At 49.6% G+C, this 21,785-nt stretch overlaps 1 protein-coding gene across 2 annotated transcripts; it reads left to right on the forward strand.

Annotated features, from left to right (window-relative positions):
• The first annotated feature begins 814 nt into the window (after nt 1-814).
• Nucleotides 815-17,914, forward strand: LOC111155722 (protein C-ets-2). Of its 2 annotated transcripts, XM_022516064.1 has the most exons (10): nt 815-1,101; nt 5,163-5,234; nt 7,700-7,811; nt 9,116-9,235; nt 9,554-9,754; nt 11,248-11,331; nt 12,368-12,589; nt 13,394-13,657; nt 15,673-15,791; nt 16,644-17,914. In XM_022516064.1, exons 2-10 carry the CDS (start codon nt 5,163-5,165, stop codon nt 16,857-16,859), a joined length of 1,410 nt encoding a protein of 469 aa, XP_022371772.1. In that variant the 5' UTR covers nt 815-1,101; the 3' UTR covers nt 16,860-17,914. The 2 variants fall into 2 exon arrangements, with proteins under 2 accessions (XP_022371772.1, XP_022371771.1); XM_022516063.1 differs by lacking the exon at nt 815-1,101 and having other exon boundaries at nt 5,096-5,234.
• The last annotated feature ends 3,871 nt before the right edge of the window (nt 17,915-21,785 follow it).

Genomic DNA, 21,785 nt, shown 5'->3' on the forward strand with positions numbered 1-21,785 from the left:
TCACGGTTTGGAGAACGATAAGCATTCATTCGCCTGGAGCAGCTCCGCCAACGCCGGTTACCATCCAGGCACTGCCCAACTCTAGGGGGCGCCCCTCACACGATGCCGGAGGCTTGGGGCTTCCCGGAGCCGGGCAGGCTCAGCGACCCAGCCAAGGGCCCAGCTCGGACCTTTATCATCTCAGACGCATTTCGTGATAGAACGATGAGAAATCGTAAGGCCAAAAGGAGATTCAGAGATGGGGCCGGTGTGAGCCCCTTATTACCCAAGCACCGCGGCCACTCGGTGCCACCACCCCTCAGGACAAGGGTGGGGGAAACCGAGTCCTCCCAGGAGAGACTCTCCGCCTGACCTCCCCCGGCTCCCACCCGCTCGGGGCGCCGGGCCTGCGGTCCCCGCGCACCGCGGTCCCAGAACAGCAGGCGAGGGACAGAGCCAGGTGACAGCGGGCGCGGAGCAAGGTCCCGGCCGGAAGGAGCCGGCTGCGCCCCCGCTCCCCTCCCTCTACTCCTCACCCCTCCTCTCTGCCCTCCCTCTCCGCCCCTCCTTCTCCTCCGCTCCCCTCCCTCCTCTCCCTCCTCCCCCTCCTCTGCTCTCTCGCTCCCCCTTCCTCCCTCTTCCACCCCTTCTCGGCTCTCTCCCTCCCCTCCACTCCTCTCACCTCTCGCCGCCCCTCCTCCGCCCCTCGCTTCTCCTCCTCCCTCCTCCCCCTTTCCTCCTCCTCCTCCCCTCCTCCACCCCTCCTCTCTCTCCTCCTCCCATCTTCTCCCCTCCTCTCTTTCCCCTCCCCCTTTCCCCTCCTCCCCTCCCCTCTGTCGTCTTTTCTCCCTCCTCCCTCCTCCCCCTGCTCTGAAGAGCGCGCCGCGAAGGGGACTGGCCGGTTACTTCCTCCGGTGGCGGCGCAGAGCGCGGCGCGGCCCATCCTCGAGCTCCTGGAGCCGCCTGCCTGCGCCCGGCCAGCGTCCCGGCTCCCGGCCCACCGCCCAGGTGCCCGCACCCGCGGCCCGGACCCCCGCCCCGCCGCCCTCGTCCTGGTCAGCGTCCGCCGCGCACCGCGGAGCCGGGCCCGGAGCCGCCGCCGGCCCTGCCCGAAGCGGCGCGGTAAGAGCGGGGCCCGGGGCGGGCGGCCGGGAGGGCCGGGGGTCCTCTCCCGGGGACCCAGACCCCGGGTGGGGGACGTGGGTAACCCAGAGGTCCGGATCGCGAAGCGCAGCCGGGGTCGCGGCGGGGCGGCGACTCTTCCCCGGCTTCGGGCTCGCCCCGGGTGCCGGGGCGGCTCGGGGGCGGCTCGGGGAGGGGGGCCCGGGCCGGATGCCGGTGGGCCCGGCGGTGACGCGCCGGGCGGGCTGCGAACTTGGGCCGTGGCCGCGGCTAGCCGAGTGGACGGGCAGGGCGCGCCAACCTGTTTCACTTGCTTTTGTTTTTAAAAGGAAATGCGGGTGTGTTGGGGGGCTTCTTCCAGAGGGCGCCCTGCGGGCTGATTTCGCTGCGGGTTTCGCTGATTTCTCTGCCGGTGGCTTACCCGAGCGCTCCGGGCCCGGTGGGATGGGGGGCGCCCGGCGCCTACAACACCTGGAGGCTGCAGCTCCCCGCAAACGTGCCGCGTCCCGGCTCACCTGCTCCGCCACTCCCGGGCCCGGCCAGGGGCGGCGGAAGAGGGAGGCTCCAGGAGGGGAGACCCCCACGGGCGCCCCGGGACTTCTGGATCGGGGCCCTCGGCGCCGCGAGGCGAGCGTGGGATCCCGTGGGAAACGCGGGTGTGGGTGCGCGCGGCTGTCTTTATTTTCGCGTTCTTAAAGGATTTCGAATTCATACTTAGAAATGTGGGGTTTTTGGTTTTGTTTTGGATTTTGTTTCTATCTCTCTCTTTTAAGCACAGGAAACTTAAAATATTGGCCTATATTCAGTTTCAGGGTAGCTTAAACTGGTAGTGACGAGCTACTTATTTAGAAAGTAAAGAAGTGAGCCCTTTGGAGATAGAGGTAATTTATTTTAATTCACCAGTAAGAGGTTATGTTCGTCTTGGACAATGCAAGCGCCCGTGCGCTATCTGCCTGTCCACAGCTCTACCAATCAGGGAGATAAATCTCCAAGTTAAGGTTTATTAAAATTCTGAGTAATATCACAGTACAGTAAATGTTAGCACTGTGGGCCCTGCAGGGAAATATTCACTCATTTTTGGCGTTAGTCATTCGTCTCTCCAAACCGATAACTTTTGAAAGAAAGAGCAAACCAACCTTGCAAAGTGGCAAATGGGTTTGTTTTTGGTTTTGTTTTTCTGATTTACCTAGATACTAACCTGTGCCTTGATCTCTCTGGTAAAGGATCAGTCCTTCCAGAAAGGGTACTTTTGTTAGGCTCTTTGTTTTAAAATTTCACTCTTCTCAGCTCACACATTTCTGCCCGGTTTTCTTTTTTTGTTCAAAAGCAGCAATCAGTAGGGTAACACCACCTTGCCCTAAATTTGAAATTGATTTGGGCAGAGGAACTTGCCCTCTTAAGTGAACTTCAATTTCCCTCCTTATGTGTCTGCCTGAAACCAGTGGAGGGACACTTTGATTCCCCATGGTTTTTACAAAACAGGTTAAAAGCTGGACAACAAAAGAATTGTATTCTGTAGCTAGTAATTAGAGCTCTTTATGTGGGAGTGGTAGACTGCTTTTGCTCCTGGTATTTGTACCCAAAAATCAGGGGGACTTGACCCATTGCCTTCCATACCAATTCTCTGTCCACCTCTGTGAGGCTGAGAAAATGTACGCTAAAGTCACCAAGTTGTCTGCAAACCAGACTTAGAAAAAGAGCTGGCCTAGTGGGCTCAGGAGGGATCACTGGTAACAGTTAAGGTGTGTTTTCATGTGGGTCTTCTGAGGTTTGTTTATTTAATCAACAGGTAATAGGATTTAGTTCCTGAAGCTCAGACTTAAGGGCCATGTTCCATGGGAAATAGTGGTGAGCTGTGCCGGGGTCTAATAATATTTGCATGTGCTCTTCACTCCTTAGTGATGTGCTGGGAGAAGGCCCATGCCTCAGCATCCCAGTTACCTTCTCACGGAGGAGGTCCGCCGGGACTGATCTGCCCTGTGCCCCCTTAGTTAGCCCTGCAGTAGCTGTGTGATCCTGGGCAAGTCATCAGAGGTCTCTGGGTCTCCCTTGCCCTGTAGGATGCAACATCACTGTAAAATGTTGACAATATCCATCTCTCAGAAGTGCCAGGAAGATTCAGTGAAGGGGGAATGTGTGGTCGCCCAGCGTGGGCTTAGCTGTTGTCAGTAGGATCCTGTCCAGTCGGGGGTCATTAGTAATGCATATTGATTCCTGAGTGCACGTGGATGACATGACCCACTAAGAGATTCTGAGCCAACGTGGCCACTTTGGATCCAGAACAGATTCCTTCCTCTGCTCCCTTCTTGCCCCATAGGATGATTAATTTATTGTTTACTGATTTATTATTTATTAATTTAGTCCAGCCTTCACAGGTCACCATGACAATTGCTCGTACTCTGAGGGTTTCACCAGTGCCTCTTGCCTGCTCTGCGGCCTAGACTCCCCTCCCACGTTGCCTTTCTAGTCGCGGGTGTCTGTGTGTGTGTGTATGTGTGTGTGTGTGTGTGTGTGTGTGTGTGTGTGTGTGTGTGTGTGTGTAGTAGTTGGGAGGTCTGGTTGAGCCATAATGTTGATCATAAAGAGAAGACAAAGTACAAACTTGAAGTAGTCACAGAGAAATGTCCTACTTGCCACCTCCAGTAAGCCCTATCAATTGCACAATATTTTAATTACTCAGAGTTCCTGGTTGTAACAGGTGGCAGCGCCCAGGGGAGATTATGGGGGAAGACAATTAGGGGGACCCTGTAAAGCTGCCTATAGACCTTTGGTTCCAAAGCCGGAAAGCCAGGATTGGGGGGGGCGGTAAGGCATGCCCCTTGGGGTAAAGGTTACTGTCATTCATGCTAGCCCAGCTTCTTCAAAAAGGAGTTTTAGTTTCAGTCTCTCTGTATTTTTATATACCGCTCTGGTGGCTTTATCTTGGTACCTTTCTTACTTATTAATGTAGAACTGAACCGGCCCGTCCTCTGTTAGGGCTCTAAGTTCAGTTTTTGGTCTCCAGTGGTGCCCAGTTGCAAGCCACATAAAAACTAGAAGTTTCCTAACAGCCACATTCAATGTTAGGAAAGTAAGTGGAGTTAATTTCAGCATATCTCCATTAACCGGATACATTCGTATATTACATAAACGTGTAGTAAATACAAAGTCATGACTGAGAAACTTTACTTTTTTCTACCAAGGCTTTGAAATCTTGTGTATTTTACATGCGGAGCTCATCTCGGCCCATCCTAGCCCGGTGCGAGTGCTCGGTGGCCGCAAGTGGCTGGTTAGTGCCGCGTGGGTCAGCGCAGGTCTGTCTCGCAGAAGCAAGTAAAGACTGCGCCATCCATGACCAGCATTACTTGCCCTTGGAGAAATGAGCAGCTGAGCAACACACAGAGCAGACCTCTTTGGAGTTGGTGTAGTCCCCACGGGAGGGTCTGGGACAACATGGGGGGTTTGGCCTGGAGCAGTGGCTCTGGGAACCTGCTCTGTCCTTACGGGGAGTTCTTCCTCAGCGGGGAGGGGTGGGCCCTAGGAAGCTCTTTCCAGCGTGCTGACCTGGATCTGGGTCCTCCAGGGCTTCCTGGGTTGAGCTGACTGCTTTCCCCTCCCCCTGCCCCCAGCAGATGGGAGTGGCCTGTGCCTGCCTGGCACCCCTCTCTCCCGGAGGGTGTCCTGCACCCTGAGCCGACCGTGGACATGGCAGTGAAAAGCAGTGCACCCCGCTCCCATCATGGGAAGACGAGGTCCTCCTGGCCTAGCTCCCCCAGCCAGGTTCCCTTGGGAGGCCCTGACCCGCCAGCCAGAAAGTGACTTTATCTGTGTGCTTTAACTCTAAGTGGAATTCTGGAGAGAATCAGCGTTATTATTTAATTACTCAAATAGCCTACCGTTTGTGAAAAGGGCTTTTTACGTAAGAACTGGCATTCAGGTTTGAATGACCTGTCTTGCTGTAGACCTTGACAGACTCCCCCAGAATTAGGGTTGATGAAGCCAGTAAAGACTCATTAGAAATGTGCGTGATTTGTTTCCCCCATAACTCTTCTTTATGTCTTTTCCTTTTCCTTTTCTTCAAGATGAATGACTTTGGAATCAAGAACATGGACCAGGTAGCCCCTGTGTCTAACAGTTACAGAGGGACACTCAAGGTAAGTGAGCAAGTCTTCATTTAAAACCTCTTCGAAAACATTGGAGAACTGTATCTCTAGGAAAAAAAAAGACACATGCTGGGTTCTAGAAGACTGGTTCTTGCCCTAGCCTTTTAATTTATGGGCTGTGTGACTCCAGATTGTTTGCTTAAGCTCTCTGGGCCTCAGTTTTCTAGTCTATAAAATGGGTCTCCTGATGCTTGTTCTACTTGTCTTCCAAGATATGAAATCATTTAATTTGCAGATGGGGAGGCTTTGTGGTTTATTTCTGAGATTCCTGGTAGGTGAAAAATCCTATGATTCTCAGTAGGACAGAGCTCTTAGAGAAGCTGTCTCCACTGCTATTCAGTTCCCCAGTGAGTTTTCCCGGGGCGATGGGCTGGCTGTAAAAGAACTGGAAAGGAAAGAGCTGAGTGGTGGATAACCAGCCCCGCTGGGGGGCTTCTTCCCTTCAGAAGGGCCGGTGCCCTTGGGGCTGCAGGTACCCTGTCCTCCCTGCTACAGAGAACAGCGTTGCCTGTTGGCGTAAACCAAAACACAGATGAACAATGAAGGAGCTTTTTCCAGTGCATAATAACCAAATTTCATGTAGCTGCTATCTCAGTTCCTTTGGGGAACGTTCTCGAGTAGCACAAACTGATCATTTCCCCTTTGCCTTCTCCAAACATGACAGTGAGATTGGATTGTTTTCTTAGCATGGTGTAGTAAACACGTTTCAGGGCTGCGATTTTTAGACTCGCTTCCTCCAAGCCTGCAGAGTGATGTATCTCTGTCATGTTGGATTTTCTGCTGTGAATCCTTAGCAGGTTATTTGTCTGGGAGAGCCCAAAGAGCCAAATATGGGTACAGAGGCTGTATGGTGAAGGTCATGTGTGGTTGAAGATCATGAAACTTCAACCCAGCCAGTTCTCTGGTTTGATTTGGTCAGCTGTTTTCAGTGTGGCAGAAACCATATGAGAAATTGCACTATGAAGTTTGTAACCATACCCCTGGGAAGAAATATTCTTCTATAAGTTAAAAAGGCTTCGATGATGCCCATGTGATTTCTGGGTTTGGAGAAGAAACAGTTATTGCTGAAATTGAGGTGTTGAAATACTCAGTGCGAATTTGTATTGTCTTTTGGCTTCCTGATTTTTAAAAAAAGAACTTCCAGGAAGGAAAGGAGAGGCATTTCTTGGTCACCCGGGGAAAGGCTAGTGGGAATTTTAAAAACTGATGGGCTGTTTCACCAAAATTAGCCCTGAAGTAGTTCATATGTCTAGGTACGGATTTCGAACATGATTGGTTCTCCCCTTAGGGTTTTGGCAGTTGGACATTGTTGTCCTGGACTTTGGGGGGCTGGCCTCCAACATCATTGGGACATCATTGCCTTGAGTGTTTTCAGCAGAGTCCCAACTCCTGCCTGCCTTCTTACGTAATGCGTCATTCATTGTTCTGCATTTCTAAGAAGAAAGCACACAAACCAATTTTATTTGTAAATGTGTTGCACATTTTTTTAATTGATGACTCAACAGATGGGTCATTGTGTTACACATAACATGGGCTTTCCAGTTTATGCTGGAAAAATATAACCATCTTTTACGTTGTTCCTCAGCAAGTCAGGCAGTGATGAATCAAGACTCTTCTCTGTTACTTATCAACCGGTCTTACACTAAAGGCTATCTCTTTCATAAATGTTAGACGAATTATCAGAGATCAACACACAGTATCTTTTTCTGTGTCTCTGTCCTCTTCCTCCCCCTAAGCTATAGAGAGCTTAACTTGAAACCTCTTTTCCTTTGGAAATCTTTCCCCTTAGTTGATGATGTGGGGCAAGGGTCTTTTCAAAATCTCTACATTTATAAAATTAAACCTTTGTGAGGAATGTTTTCATATGTATTACTATCTTCTGAACCATTGGAATTGATAAGGGGGGGAAAATCTAGTTTCAATTAAAGTGTTTCACAGTTAAACATAAAAATAAATGCTTCCACAAATAGTTTAGCTTACTGTTTGTTTTCCAAGTTTCATTCAGTCATCTGCCTTCGCTTTAACTGCAGTAACTGAGCTAAAACTGTCCTGTGGAGCGTGTGACTCAGTTTCCCCCTGATGGGACAGAGGGCTCAGGTGTTTGGACCAGCTGGTCTCTAAGTCCCACCTAGCACTGTTCTTCTAAAATCCCATTATTTTTAGGTTTGTTTACTTAGTTTACTCACTGAAATTAGTTAGACCATTAAAAGGAAATTCCCAGTCATTTTGACTCCGTGAGGTCGATGCAATGATCCAGAGTTAAACAGAATCCTTTCCATCACTTTGACAAGAAGTCTGGTTGGACCATTGACTGGTCATTTCCTTTTATGGCTTTATAATTGCCAGTTTCATCAGGGTGTATCGGGAAGATGACCATGGACCACTTTTCAAACAGGTAATTAAGTGAGTTTAAATATCAATTTCGGTCTCCTTTTCCTTTTCGGTCTGTTTTGCAGCGCCAGCCAGCTTTTGACACTTTTGATGGGTCCCTGTTTGCCATTTTCCCCTCTCTCAGTGAAGAGCAAACACTCCAAGAGGTGCCAACAGGCTTGGATTCCATTTCTCATGGTAATTTGTTACTCAGACTTGAGCAATCATGCATGATTTCCCATAGTTGAGTTACTAAAAACATGACCACTGGTAAGCGACAAAGGTTGGTGTCTTCAATCTTGGGTTTGAAAAGTCAGATGGTGACTGTGGAAAAGACGGTTTTCCTCCTTCATGAGCATGAGGGGCCCGATGTCATCCACCGCCAGACACACTCCAGACTGCAGCAGGGCCCTGAGATTTCCAGGGATGGGATGTTCTCATCCCTCTCGCAGACCCAAGCCCCTTGAAAGCAGACCATGAAAGTGCCCTCCAGTTTCTCATTCTGGAGTCTCACCATTAGGTTTGATCATCCCCCACCCCAGAGTCTTGGGGCAGCAAAATTATACGTGCCGGTCTGCATTTACTTCTCTAGTTCTTAATGTTGTTGTTTATGATTTTCTAAAGGGATAGCAGTCAGATAATGCCTATGCAATTACTGTGATAGGGTTATTAGTTGGAAACATTCCAGACATTACTTTGTCCTGTGAAGTAGGTGCTAGGAAATATAACCTAGAAAATTAATTAAAAAACATAGGCTTGCATAAGCCTGCCATCCCGAGCCAGCCATTGATCATTCTTGAAACTGCTGAGCGAATCCAGAGGAGATTTTCATTAAAAATTGCAGGTGCGCTGACTTTACAGGTGCTAGGAAGTCCCTTTGCCTGCTGCTTACTTTAATGGAAGCAGTGTTACACTGCACATTTGCCTCTCTTGAAACTTTTGACCAAAACCATTACTTTCCTTCAGTGTCCAAAAATTATCAAAGAGATTTAGATAGAAATTTCAACGAAGGGTAATTGGTTTTTTAATGATGTTCTGCAAAATAATTTGCAAAATAAAATAAAGCTTAAGTTCTATTTCAGTTTTTCTTATAAGTGTTGTTATGAGATGTATAATACTTTCTCAACTTCTGCTGCCCCATCCCCCAATTTTTGTTAATATTTATACTCTTTTAAAGAGTGCCATCAACAGGGCATCTGGGTGGCTCAGTGGGTTAGGCCTCTGCCTTTAGCTCAGGTCATGATCTCAGGGTCCTGGGATCGAGCCCCGCATCATGCTCTCTGCTCAGGAGGGAGCCTGCTTCCCCCTCTCTCTCTGCCTCTCTGCCTACTTGTGACCTCTCTCTCTGTCAAATAAATAAATAAAATCTTTAAAAAAAAAAAAATGCCATCAAGGTTTGCAATTGGAATTGTTCCTTCCTGAAAACTAAGATTTCTCCCCTAAATTCTCTCTCCAGTCTTGCCTGCTTAAAGTCCTAATGTCCCCCTGGGTTTTCTTTCTAGACTCTTCCAACTGTGAATTGCCTCTGTTAACTCCGTGCAGCAAGGCTGTCATGAGTCAAGCCTTAAAAGCTACCTTCAGTGGCTTCAAGAAGGAGCAGCGCCGCCTGGGCATCCCAAAGAGTAAGTGCTCTCCAGGCGTTTCCCTGAGTCCGTGTTGTAGGAGAACAACAAATCTGGCCGCGGTTGCCTGAGACGACTTTTTCTTCCATCTTTGCTTGGAGCATCTTGCAGGGCGGCAAGGATGTGGTTAACCTGAGCTGGTTTTTAGTTGGACCCTGTTGACTGAACACTTAATCCAGCACTGTTGTCAGGGTCTTAGAATTCCCCAGGGTGTCTTGCTTCTTTGGCCAGTCTTTGGAACGCGTCTGGACTTTGTGAGTAGATCCGGAGTAACTCCGTTTTCTCCCTGTGTTCCGTCTTTGCTTCCCTCCCCGGCAGACCCCTGGCTGTGGACCGAGCAGCAAGTGTGCCAGTGGCTTCTCTGGGCCACCAATGAGTTCAGCCTGGTCAATGTCAATTTCCAGAGGTTCGGCATGAATGGCCAGGTGTTGTGCAACCTGGGCAAGGAGCGCTTTCTGGAGCTGGCTCCCGATTTCGTGGGCGACATTCTCTGGGAGCATCTGGAGCAGATGATCAAAGGTACCCACCGAGGATCCGGGCGCCTCGCTGTTGGGGAGAGCCGTGGCGGGGAAGGGAGATGGGGGATCCGTGCTCCGCAGTCGTACGGTCGGGGTTTCCAATTGTGTGGAGCAAGATTGCCTGAGAATGCCACCAAGTGAGTCAAATATGTGACAGCGATTATAGGTTTTTTAATCTGTGTGTGTCTGGCATCAAGGATAGCCACCAGGCAATAACCTTAGTCACTACCTTGTTGACAGTGATCCGATGGCTTGCATCAGGGGCCTACGTGTTGCCTCAGATATGGGAGGCCAGCAAGTCCCGTGTTTCGTGGCTCACCTTATGGAACCCAAAGAAGAAAGTCAGCCTCAATGAAAGGGAGCCTTTATTCAGACAAACTCTGTGAATTTGACCATGAATTTTCCTAAGACCAAATGGAATCCAGCAGCAAGAATTTCTTCTGGTTTTATGTATTTAAACACAGGCAAACATAATTGATGCATATTTATATACTGACATTACACAGACTGGCCATTGAACAAAAGAACTCATCATATAGAAAGTTTTGGTTTAGACCTTACGAGAGTGTTGACAGCAGTATTAAAAATATATCTAGTTAAAAAGGAGAGGAAAAAAAGCTATAGTGAGGGGTTAGGTTAAAAATATGAGAAAACTAGTTCTTTGGTCGAGTTCAGAGCAATAGTCCTCATTCACTTGGTTTCAAACACTGAGTTTCAACACTGTTTACAGACTCAGAATCTTTAAAAGACCTTAGGATTCAGCCACCCTTTCCTGGCTGTGGCTTCTGGGGGCCAAGGACACTTATGTTTGGAGACCCCCAAATTCTCCCTGAATTTGAACAAGTCTGATTGGACAAGTTTCTGGTAGATCTATTCACTGGCAGGTTGGGCCTGTTTTGCCATCACTCGGGCTGTAAGTCTGAGGGTCTGGATTTGTGGGTATGCGTGGTTCAGTGTGTTTGTAGGAAGTAAGCACACACCAAGAATACTAACCTTTTCCTTTTCAAGGTCCCGGTGCACCGTGGCACCTTCAGGGTCCCACATCACTGCTGGCCTCTCTGTGCCAAGCTCATCTCACCCTGGAGAAACGTGGGGTTTGAAGCCATGACCCCTAACCTCAAGCGGGCAGGAGCTGGGTCCGCTTTACTAACCCACTGTATTCCCAGCCCCTGGGACACGTGGCACTTCATAAATATTTAACTGTCTGTTGTTGGCACAGATGAATTAAAATCACAGTGTAGATATTTAAAATTATGCAGCAGAACATTTCACTTGGCCAGTGATAGCATTCATTCTGGAAAACTTATTCCGGATATTAGAAAGTGTGTTGCCATCTCTAGTGTTTGAAAAAGACCAAGTGACACCAAATCCCGTCAGCCTAAATATGAAACATAAATGCATTTAATTATCCTAAAATAACCATATAGCAGTAGTTTAGAAATCAACATTCTTTCTTGCATAGTTTTAACCTCGATTTGCAATCCTGTTTTCCAGAAAACCAAGAAAAGTCAGAAGATCAGTATGAAGAAAATTCACACCTCAACTCAGTCCCTCATTGGATTAATAGCAATTCACTAGGTCAGTCCAATCAGTTCTGCCCTGAAGACCTTGGTGTCAACTTTTTCTATTAAATTGGGACTCCCACCCCCGCAAAATAAATCAATAAAATAAAAATAAATTTGTGGAAGGTCCAAAGGCCAGTCTCAGCCTGCGCGGTCCCATTGGGCGACCACATGTGGATGTTGAGCCACTGAACACTTGAAACGTGGCTGGTCCACGTGGACACATGTGGTAAGAATATAAGCTTAATGAAACAAAGAACATAAAATGCCTCCTTAATCAATTTTAAGATACTGATTACATGTTAAAATGATAATTGGTAATACAGGGACAGGTAAAATATTAAAAGTAATTTCACCTGTTTCTTTTTAGTTTGCTTCTGTGGCTTCTAGAAGATGTGACATTGCCTACATGGCTGTGTTATACATTGGCCAGTGCTGTCCGAGGCAGTTCAGAGAGCCCGGCGTGGAAGGAATGAGCTGATGAGCTGTGGGCCGAGCTAGCGTAATAAGTTGGGGTCCAGGCACAGGAGGCATGTAGAAAGCAAATCTGAGTTTGCTCTGATCTTTGGAGTTTAAAAAAGTGTCCTGGAATTCGGGTCTTTCCTGATGAGTGTAGGTTACAGGGCAGGAGGGGGGGACCCTAGCCAGCAGAGGGAGGGGATGTTCCTTACAAGTCACATACTGGCTGGCAAATCGCTCGGTCTCTCTGAGCCTTATTGCCCTCGGAAGTGGAAAGAGCCAGTGACCTGCACCACCCCGAGAGTCGCATGAAAGCGTTTGATAACCTAGAGCTGTAGAAATGCTCATGTCGAGGGTGTCGCATCGTGGTCCAGAGGCAGCAGGCATTTGGGCAAAGGGCTTATCGGCCGAGAGTGGGAACGGCTTGAGAAGAGGAGCTGGCGGGAAAGCCACCTGCCAAAGCCCGTGCGGTTTCGGAGAGGGTTAGAGCGTGCAGAACTGGGTGCATTTGATTTGGTTCAAGGGCACGGAGGGTCTCTGATGACCCCGTCGCTCCTGCCTCATAGCTCTGCCATCCGATTGTTCTATCCCAGGCTTCGGCATGGAGCAGGCAGCGTATGGCGTGCAGACCCAGAACTATCCCAAAGGTGGCCTCCTGGACGTGTGTCCATCCTCCTCAGCACCCAGCATGCTCAGTTCTGAGCAGGAGTTTCAGATGCTCCCTAAGTCTCGACTCAGCACCGTCAGCGTCAACTACTGCCCCGTCGGTCAGGACTTCCCGAGCGGCAACTTGAACCTGCTCGCCGGCGGTTCCGGTAAGTCAGGCTCCCGAGAGCTCTGTCAGCCAGGTGGGTGGGTTGCTGCCAGGAGCCACAGTAGAACAGAGACAGGAGCTCCTTAAGCAGTGCAGCCTGTGTTCAGCCGTTGGAGGAGGTCAGACGCTCCTCTGCGTCCTGAGCAGCTGTCCTGCGCTGTCCCCGCAGGGGACGAATTTGCTCTCATGCGTGGACTCCTGCTGTGTTTTAGGCTCTGGGCTGGGCGCTGCAGGGACTGAGTGAATGAGACAGGGCCCCTGCTGTTGCAGCGGGATCCCCCCCGCCACTGCGGTGGGATATTTTGGGAGAAGGTGCAGGAACATGACATTCCCACAGTCCACAGCTTCCCCACACCAGGAGGAAACCACTGTCTTGACTTTTGTCCTCATAGATCCGTTTTTCCTGTCCTTGAGCTTCATAGAAACAGAATCCTTGCATTACGTTTTCTTTCGTGTTGGCCTTTTGCTCCTCATGTGTCTGAGACCCAGCCATGCTGTTGGATGGGGCACACGGTTGCTCTTTTCATTGCTGTATAATACTCCATCCCGTGAGGACGTGCTCCCCTCCCCCCACCGTGCTGCTGTGGTGGAGGTTGTCATTGTATAGGGCATTTGTCGTAAGGAGTGAGTGCCTGGCGAGAAGTCCGGGACTCTGCACCAGCGGGCTGTAGGCACAGTGGGGTCGCTGCAGCCCCCAGACCGGCCTGTGGGACCCACGCGCCCACCCCCCGCCCCCATTGCTCAGCAGCACCAGTCGATTCGCTGTTGTGGAGAGTCAGCGTTTGTGCCCGGCTGTGTTTGCCAGGGAAGCCCCGGGACCACGACTCCCCCGAGAACGGCACGGACAGCTTCGAGAGCTCTGACTCGCTGCTGCAGTCCTGGAACAGCCAGTCGTCGCTGCTTGACGTGCAGCGAGTGCCGTCCTTCGAGAGCTTCGAGGATGACTGCAGCCAGTCCCTGTGCCTCAGTAAGCCGACCATGTCCTTCAAGGACTACATCCAGGAGAGGAGCGACCCGGTGGAGCAGGGCAAACCGGTTATACCCGCGGCAGTGCTGGCTGGCTTCACGGGTGAGTGCGTCACACCGAATTCCCCGTGCCCTCCCCGAGGCCCTGCCCCATCGCCGCGTTCCTCCAGGCTATTTCTGGTCCAAGCACGTTGTAGCTACGGCCCACACTTGGTGCGTGGCTGTCACCCTGAGTCAGGCAGGCTGTACCCCTGAATCCTAAAAAGGCCGAGCTCGCGCGAATCGTCGCGCACAGTGGCATGGATGGGAGCCCACAGGCCGCCCTCTCGCCTGGGATGTGCTCAGCCAGCCTGGAGAGGAGCAGGCATGGGGGTCCCGGGCCCATGGAGGCCTCAGCTCTGACTCACCCACCCCACAAATCCCAAAGAATGTAAACTGGCCCAGGGAGGGACGGCAGAGCCAGCCTCAAACATCACGGGGACTGTTTACCTTTGCTTGCTTCTAAAATCCATTTTATTTTTAAGATTTGGGCGAGAGCTATTTTAGGCAAAGGACAAATATTAAAGCTGTTTTTAGAATCAAATATTTCCAGTACTTTAGCAAAAACAGCAAGTTTTTTTTTTCATTGCTTCATGGGTCTTTAAATGTGTTTTTTTCCTATTTTGACCATATGGAGCCACTGGATTAAAAAATGCCTACTTAAAATATTCAGTACAGAAGCAGCCACTTTTTTATTTTTTGTCATCCCAAACACCCACAGGAACGGGGTTGGTAAGAAAATAAACAGCCATGGTGTGACTGTCTTTCTTCTTTTTTTTTTTTAAGGTTTTAAATGTATGTATGTATGTATTTATTTATTTATTTATTGAGAAAGAGGATCGCGGAAGCCTATGCAAGCACGTGGTGGGGAGGGGGGCCAGGGACAGGGAGAGAGAGAATCCAGAACAGACTCCCCGCTGAGCACGGATCCCAACACGGCTCGACCTCACGACCCTGAGCTCGTGACCTGAGCCAAAATCAAGACCCAGATGCTCAACCGACTGAGCCATCCAGGCACCCCTTGCTGTTTTTCATTTGAATATTGGTTACCATTTGTTGACTGTCAGCTCTGTGCGGTTAACTAGGCATATATAGTTGCTTGTCCTTGGAGCAGCCCAGCAGGGGTGGGCGTTACCCTGTTGGACCCATGGGACAGTTGGTTCAGAGGCAGACAGCTCTCCATGGTCACATGGGTAACCTGGTTGTGCCTGGTTCCAGCACTCCCGTCCTTAGTTCTTTACAGCCTCATTGCTGATGGCCACTGGGTCTTGAGGAACGACTGTTCCATGGGTGTGTGATCTCGGGCGGGGCACCTTGCCTCTGAGCTGTTCCTCATCTTTAAAATAGTTCCTCACAAGACAGCGGTTCTAAATATCAATCCAGAAAAGGCATATGAAAACCAAAGTACCTCACCAGAGCCAGTGAGGCCGTGGAGGCCACCCCAGGTGCCCAAGTGGCGTTGAGTAAACCAAGTCTCGGATTAGGCAATTTACCCGCCGTCGTTTGGCAGGAAGGCCGCAGCCTGGGATTCCATGAGACGTGCCTCCTTCTGTGGCGAAATGCCCTTTCAGCCACCCCCACCCCGGTCCCATTGGGTGGTTCTAGAAAGGAACCCTGAAACTTATTACACAAGAAGCAATTAAACAGGATGAGGAATTTTTTATTTTTTTAAGATTTCATTTTTAAATCATCTCTACACCCAGCTTGGGGCTCCAACTCGCAGCCAGTCCCCGGCTCTACCCACTGAGCTAGCCAGGCACCCCCAGAATGAGGAATTTTAAGGTCAAGAGTTGGTGGCCCTGAATTTTCTTCCAGAAAGACCTGACTCAGCAACCAAGGGCATGAAGTGCCCACTTTTTCAGGAGGGGGAGGGAGGAAGGGAGACCCCAGAATGTGTGTCTAGCCTGATGCCATTAAAGCGGTCCGTCCTGTCACCACGCTTGGGAGATGTGCCTTCATGTTGGCTCCCTGCGCAGAGTAGGGGCTCCCGTTCCTCCGTCAGCCTGTTCCATTAGAAAGGCTCAAAGCCTTGCCATACTTCAAATCTATAAAAACATACAACTCGCCCCTTTCCCCCAGGAAGTGGACCTATTCAGCTGTGGCAGTTTCTCCTGGAATTGCTCTCAGACAAATCCTGCCAGCCATTCATCAGCTGGACCGGGGACGGCTGGGAGTTCAAGCTCGCGGACCCTGACGAGGTATAGCCAGCGCTTGGGAAGTCAGTGTCTGGGCTTTGAACCCTGATTTCCTCACTCTGGGCTCACAGATTCGGTTCTCGGGGCCCACAGAAGGGCTCCCCGCTGCACCTGAGTTCTAGCATTCTCTGGGTATGTGTGTGGGCACAGGGCAGGCTTCTGCGAGTTGCTCTCATCTGATAAAAAGGCCCAGGTGCTAAGTGAGGTTGTCTTCTGACCATCTGAAAATGCCTTAGGAATGTGCCTTTTCCCACTGGTGGGGAATGAGCCTCCCGGCAGCCCGGGCTGGTCCTCTGGCCGGTGCCGTTCTGCCACGCTCAGCTCAGGCACTCGGAAACCCTGGAGGGGAAGGCCAAGGGCAGATGCCATACTCTCCCCTCCAGGACAATGTTAAAGAAGCCTGTGATCTTGGGTCGCCTTAGAGTGCAAGCTTTCGCCGCTGGCTCACTCCGATCCCCTGGGGAAGCAGAAGCCTTAGAGAACGCAGAATGTCACAGGGCTCAGAGCCCCACCCAGCATCTGTTGACTGTGGGGCTCGGAGGGGAGAGACACTACTTCCCGCCTGGTTGAGAATGCTTGTCCCGGGCATGAAACCTTGCTGCACAGGAGGGGACAAGAGGGGCCGGTGCTGTGGGCGGGGAACCCCCACTCTCCCACCTGCCCTGCTTCCGTCCTCAGAGAGGCAGCAAGGGACTCCGTGCCGCTGCAGGTGCTGGGACACACCACACCCTTGGGCCCCTTCTGTAGTGCTCAGGTCCTCTGGGGGCAGCAGACATGAGACTCCTCGCTGGGGGCGGGTCATTCATTTTCCTGAATTGCAGATTTGAACTCTTCTCCCCCCTGTGCCTGCTGCAGGTGGCCCGCCGGTGGGGAAAAAGGAAAAACAAGCCCAAGATGAACTATGAGAAGCTGAGCCGGGGGCTGCGCTATTACTACGACAAGAACATCATCCACAAGACGTCGGGGAAGCGCTACGTGTACCGCTTCGTGTGTGACCTGCAGAACTTGCTGGGCTTCGCCCCCGAGGAGCTGCACGCCATCCTGGGCGTCCAGCCGGACACAGAGGACTGAGGCCCGCGGGGGGCTGCGAGTGCGGCCATCCGACCCACCGCTCCAGTGACCCTGAAAGGCGGGATTGGACGCATCCAGGAGAGTCCCCAAGAAGCAGTGGCCTTATTTCACTGGAAACCACGGCTTTTCACCCAAAGCAGCATGGTTTCTCACTTGTAAAGCCCACTGACGGGAACGGGCTATGTATGATGCTATGACCTCAGAGTGGCCACGAAAGAAGTGCTGGGAAGCCGTCCTGGCTCTGAGCAGGCCATGTGACAGGGACGTGCAGGCCGTGGGATAGTCTCCAAGGAGCGAGCGTGTCTCGGGCACACGCATTTTCGCTTTTTTTTTTTTTTTTTTTTTTTTAATGTTCTTTTGCCTTTGGCTGCCAGGAATCACAAAGGCAGAAGCGGTCTCTTTGGTTCAGCGAGGCGGAGGGTGTGGGGAGACAGCTGTGCCATTTCAGAAGTTAGTTTGTATATATGACTGTAATCTTAATAATTGTTGTCAAAATCCTCTCAGAGTCCTATTTAACGAGAACTGTATATTGTAATTTAAAATACTTCTGTACGTGTATTGGAAAGATCGCAGACACCCGGTGTCTCTGCGGTTCCAAGGAGCGCTCACCGCGTTCCGCAAGCCCGGGGTCTGCGCAGGTGGACGGAGGAGTTGTAAAGTGTGTATTATTTACATTTAACATGCCTACAGGTAGACATTGAAGAGGGTCAGTCCCTGTTTCTGTTTGGTTTTGCCTGGATGATTACCTGGCAAGACTTTGTACATTTGGGAATTTTTATAAAACACTTAATGTTATTATCCGGAGGCCCATCCCGCCTCTGCCTTCTCCTTAATTGTAATGTAAAAGCTATAAAGCGGTATTTTTCTTGACAAATGGCATCTGTTTTCCATTTCTGTGCATGCCTTTAAATCCGTTTATACACAAGACTGATTTTATTTTTTAGTTCAACTGTGTTTCCCCAACAACTAACCTCCCCGACCAGCCGTTTCCTCCCCTTGCCCCACCTCCGCACCCCAAATTATCCTGTATGATTAAAATAAGAATGCTATTTTTGGAAATATGTGGCTCCTTTTCAGAGAGCAGGAGGAATTTATGTAGCAGCTACTTTGACTGCAAGTAACTCACTGGAAAAAATGTAATTTGTAAGAAAGCTTTATTTTTATCTGCACTCCATGGGAAGTTAAACATGTCATCCAGAGTGGAAGCCCGGGGCAGGTGGGGGACAGGAAGGGGGGGATCTTCGGGAAGCCTCTTGGTCGTGAACAGAACACGACTTTTCCCTCAAGCTGTCGAGGCCCGGGCTATCTGGACACCGTGCCGCTCCTTGCTGCTCAGTGCCCAAGCTCTGTGTTCCTGTTTCCGTGGATGCAGAATGTCCAGAGGCGAAGAGAGGACAAGCGAGATGGGAAAGAGAATCCATTGGAAGATTCAATGTGAAAAATATTTTGCTCGCCGTGGAGACTGTCGTGGTTGTTTTAAAGGACCCCTGGGGTGGGCCTGCATCCAGGGTGCTTGAAACAGATCAAGCCAATGTGATTTCAGAGCCACACGGGCTTCCCTCGCAGTGCAGGGCTGTGCAGGGAGCGCTGGGAGCTGTGGTTGACGTCCCCAGGGAAGAGTCCGTCCCTGCGATGAGGCTGCGGGACTGGGTGGTGGGGCTGGCTGGGCAGACCAGCGCCGGGGCTGGAGGACTCAGTCCCAGCACCCACAGGAGACCATGTCCAGTGTCCAAGCACAGGACGTTTTTCTCAAGCAGGACATGTTTATCACTGAGACATCTGTTTATAACATCCCCAGACATGTGACGGGGACCATCTGGCTGCCAAAGGGAATCTTAGCCTTCGGCTCGTTTTATGTGGGGTTGAACCAAACGAAATTGCCAATATTTGACTTTTTTTATCTACAAAGTTGGCAGTTTCATGTGATTCAGCCTAATAGTTACAGAAACTAAAGCCCATGGTAACCCTTTGGTGTGGTAATGCACAGACCTAAGGATAAAGATTTTGTAATCTGGCCTTTCCTTTCTCAAATAATAAAGTATTTTGTTTATATAAACGCCTCCTTGTAAGGGTTCTTTTGTCCCACCCCAGCAGGGAGGGAGGAGGGGAGGCAGAGTGAGGATAGTGAACCCTGACCCATGGTCCCCCCGCAGTTTCCAGTCTACTGAGACTCCCATCTCCATTTAACTGGTTTTACACATGGGGTCACCCAGCAAATCATGACCAAGCTGCAACCCAGCTGTAAGCTCTTCCTGAAGGAACCACCCCCCCGAAAAAGTGTTCCCCTAAATCAAAAAATGCTTTTAAGAAGGGATTAGAATAGAAAGATGCAGTTGTCTTGTTTTTGCCAAGGAATTGGCAAAGGTAACAGAAGAAATTGTTGGATGCTTCTGTGAGGAACCCATTAGGGTTTGAGGCTCAGGGACTTTCGCCGCGATGCCTGACGATCTGATTTACTAGAGGTGAGGGTGATAGTCCTGGGATGTGGGTTCTCAAACACATTTCAAAGTTAGTGATGAGGCCAGCAAACAGGTGGGCTACATCAGAGGTGTGCAGGAGCCCCTCCCCATGTGCTGGTGAATTGCAACAGTGACGTATTGGTATCTTCAATGTGATCAAGATGAGAGTATTTCTGTCATAAAATTGGCAGACCCTACAAATCAGGGCTCCTTTCAAGCCCCCTCAGGGAGCTGGTTCTTAAAACAGTTATCAGAACACCACTGGTCACCAGTGTTCACTGTATTAGAAATTAGAAAACCTTTTAAAATGCAATTACTTTTTTAAAATAACATTAATGCTTTTGTGGAAAATAACTTTTTCCCAAAAAGTGAGTGTGGCATTGTTTTGCATGTTTTCAGATTTCCTTGATGATGTCTCGTTTAAAAGAAGGGAGCTGGGTTCTTGAATATTCTTCCACATTTTGTCTTGTGATATATTTTGAAGGAAATCAGGCCTCACACAGCTATGTAATCGAACAAAGGAGCATTCGGGAGACATACACTACACCAAACCTGGCAAATGCAAGTTTCTTCAAAGTTCATTGCAGTTAGAATGTGAAACCATATCAATAAACTTTCCTATGATTATAATAAATTCCACTGCTCTGCCTTGCACTTTGAATGGATCCTTCACCCATGTGTGATTTTTTAACATCATGCATTAGTCATTTGGAAAATATTGCTTCAAAATGTTGACCCATTTCAACAGCTAATGTCAAATGATCACCTTAGTTGCTGTCATCATAACTTTTACCCGAAAAGTATTGGGAATCTACCAAGCTCACAATAGCAGATGTAAGTTTTCAAAAATTCAGATTTTCATTTGAAAGCTCAAATGTTATCATTGGCAACAAACACTTTATGTTGCCCTCTTTGAAGTGACAGACTCATTTCATTTCCTTTTGAGGACATAACTGTCAGATACCCAATAGATATAACTTGTCTGTTGTTCTTGCAGGCAAAAATGGTGTCCCCGGACAAAGTGATTAGTTTAACTCACAACTCACACAAATGCAGGACAGCATTTCCCAGGACAGCCCACCTACCTTAGTGTGCAGCAGTCCTTTACGCGCACCACTGATTACCTAGAAGTTAAAAAGATGTGTATTCACTTATGAAGAAAATTAGTTTTTACTGCTTTATCGAGTTCCTTTTTTTTTGTTATTTTTGTGATTTTTATTCTGTTATTTTTGTTTTCCACTGAGCACACAATGGTAAAGAAGACAGTGATGGCTGTCTTAACAGTTTAGTGCTAAGGCCCCAGCAGTTTTACCCACCTTTGCTTTGCTTTTGCAAAGGTGACATTGAGGATCCCCTGAAAGGGTGCCAGAGCCCCACAGTTGTCTATGGACCTCACTCTGAGAACTCTTCTAGAAAGCCAAGCAGCTCATCCAGAACACAGACTGGAACAGGAAGCAGGAAGGTGACCAGGAGTCAGGGGAAGAGAATTTTCCTTTCTCCTCTTGGATCCAGGGTCCATCCTTCCAATATTACCCTGCCATAGCCAGTTAAGAGGAGCAGTTTTATTAAAAAAAAAAAAAAAAAAAAAAAAAAAGAATTATCTAATGTTTTACATGATAAGGAAAAAGTTCACTCACAGGTGAGACAGATATTCTCAAAGACCTTCTCCTCCCATCTTTCACTCTGTCTGTCCTTTTCCACGTGTCACTCCAGTTCTAAATCTTTTGTAATGTAGTATATTTCACCATATTTTAAAAGCTCATTTTTCTTAACACAGTCAAAACAGGTCATAAAGAGACGAGGTGCACGTGGCCTGTCTCCCAGCTCGTCCACATGGAGGTGAAGGAGCAAACTTAAATTGTCCCTAGGCCACACCGTGTCCCGGTTCTCCCCCCGTGCAGGGGCCCCCGAGGACCTCAGATCTCCAAATAGTGGACACTCATGAGCAGTAGTGATTCGGAGCCTGAAGGAGCTGCTCTGTCGGTCGTGTGACGTGCAGGATGTGGGGCCAGAGCAGGTGGACAAGGAACAGGGGGACACGGAGGGTAGTAACTCGCTTCATCACCTCTTTGGAAAAATCAAGCAAGTTGGCTGTAGGGTTTATTGTGCTTTGGCCTGAACTTGAATTATCATTCTCACCCGGCAGTCATGCACTGCTGTGTGACCTTGGACATGTAACTTCATCACTCTGTGCCTCAGTTTCCCCTCCAGAAAGTGGAGTCATTGGGTGGCAGCGGATGGATGTATCTTTCATTTTTTAAGATGGCGAGAAGTCAGTGACTCGGCACCGGGCGGGGAGGGGGGTACTCCATTTAAGTCACGAGCAAAGCATTCCAGCAGGGGTCTCTGAAGAAAACACGGCGCCCGGCAGTCATGTCTGTTTTCATATGAAGAAACCCAGGCACAGAGTTCAGTGATAAAGCTGGCACTTACCTCAATCAGGGCTCAGACATAGGCCTTCCATTTC

Source organism: Enhydra lutris, unplaced genomic scaffold (assembly GCF_002288905.1).
Source record: "Enhydra lutris kenyoni isolate GAN:26980312 unplaced genomic scaffold, ASM228890v2 scaffoldscaffold43, whole genome shotgun sequence".
NCBI classification, from domain to species: Eukaryota; Metazoa; Chordata; class Mammalia; order Carnivora; family Mustelidae; genus Enhydra; species Enhydra lutris.

Bases quoted from the DNA above. Each gene is read 5' to 3' on its own strand.
- LOC111155722 (XM_022516063.1), top strand. From the start codon at position 5,100: ATGTGCGTGATTTGTTTCCCCCATAACTCTTCTTTATGTCTTTTCCTT. The intron at 9,236-9,553 runs GTAAGTGCTCTC...CCTCCCCGGCAG, and splicing joins CCGCCTGGGCATCCCAAAGA to ACCCCTGGCTGTGGACCGAG. The intron at 15,792-16,643 runs GTATAGCCAGCG...TGCCTGCTGCAG, and splicing joins AGCTCGCGGACCCTGACGAG to GTGGCCCGCCGGTGGGGAAA.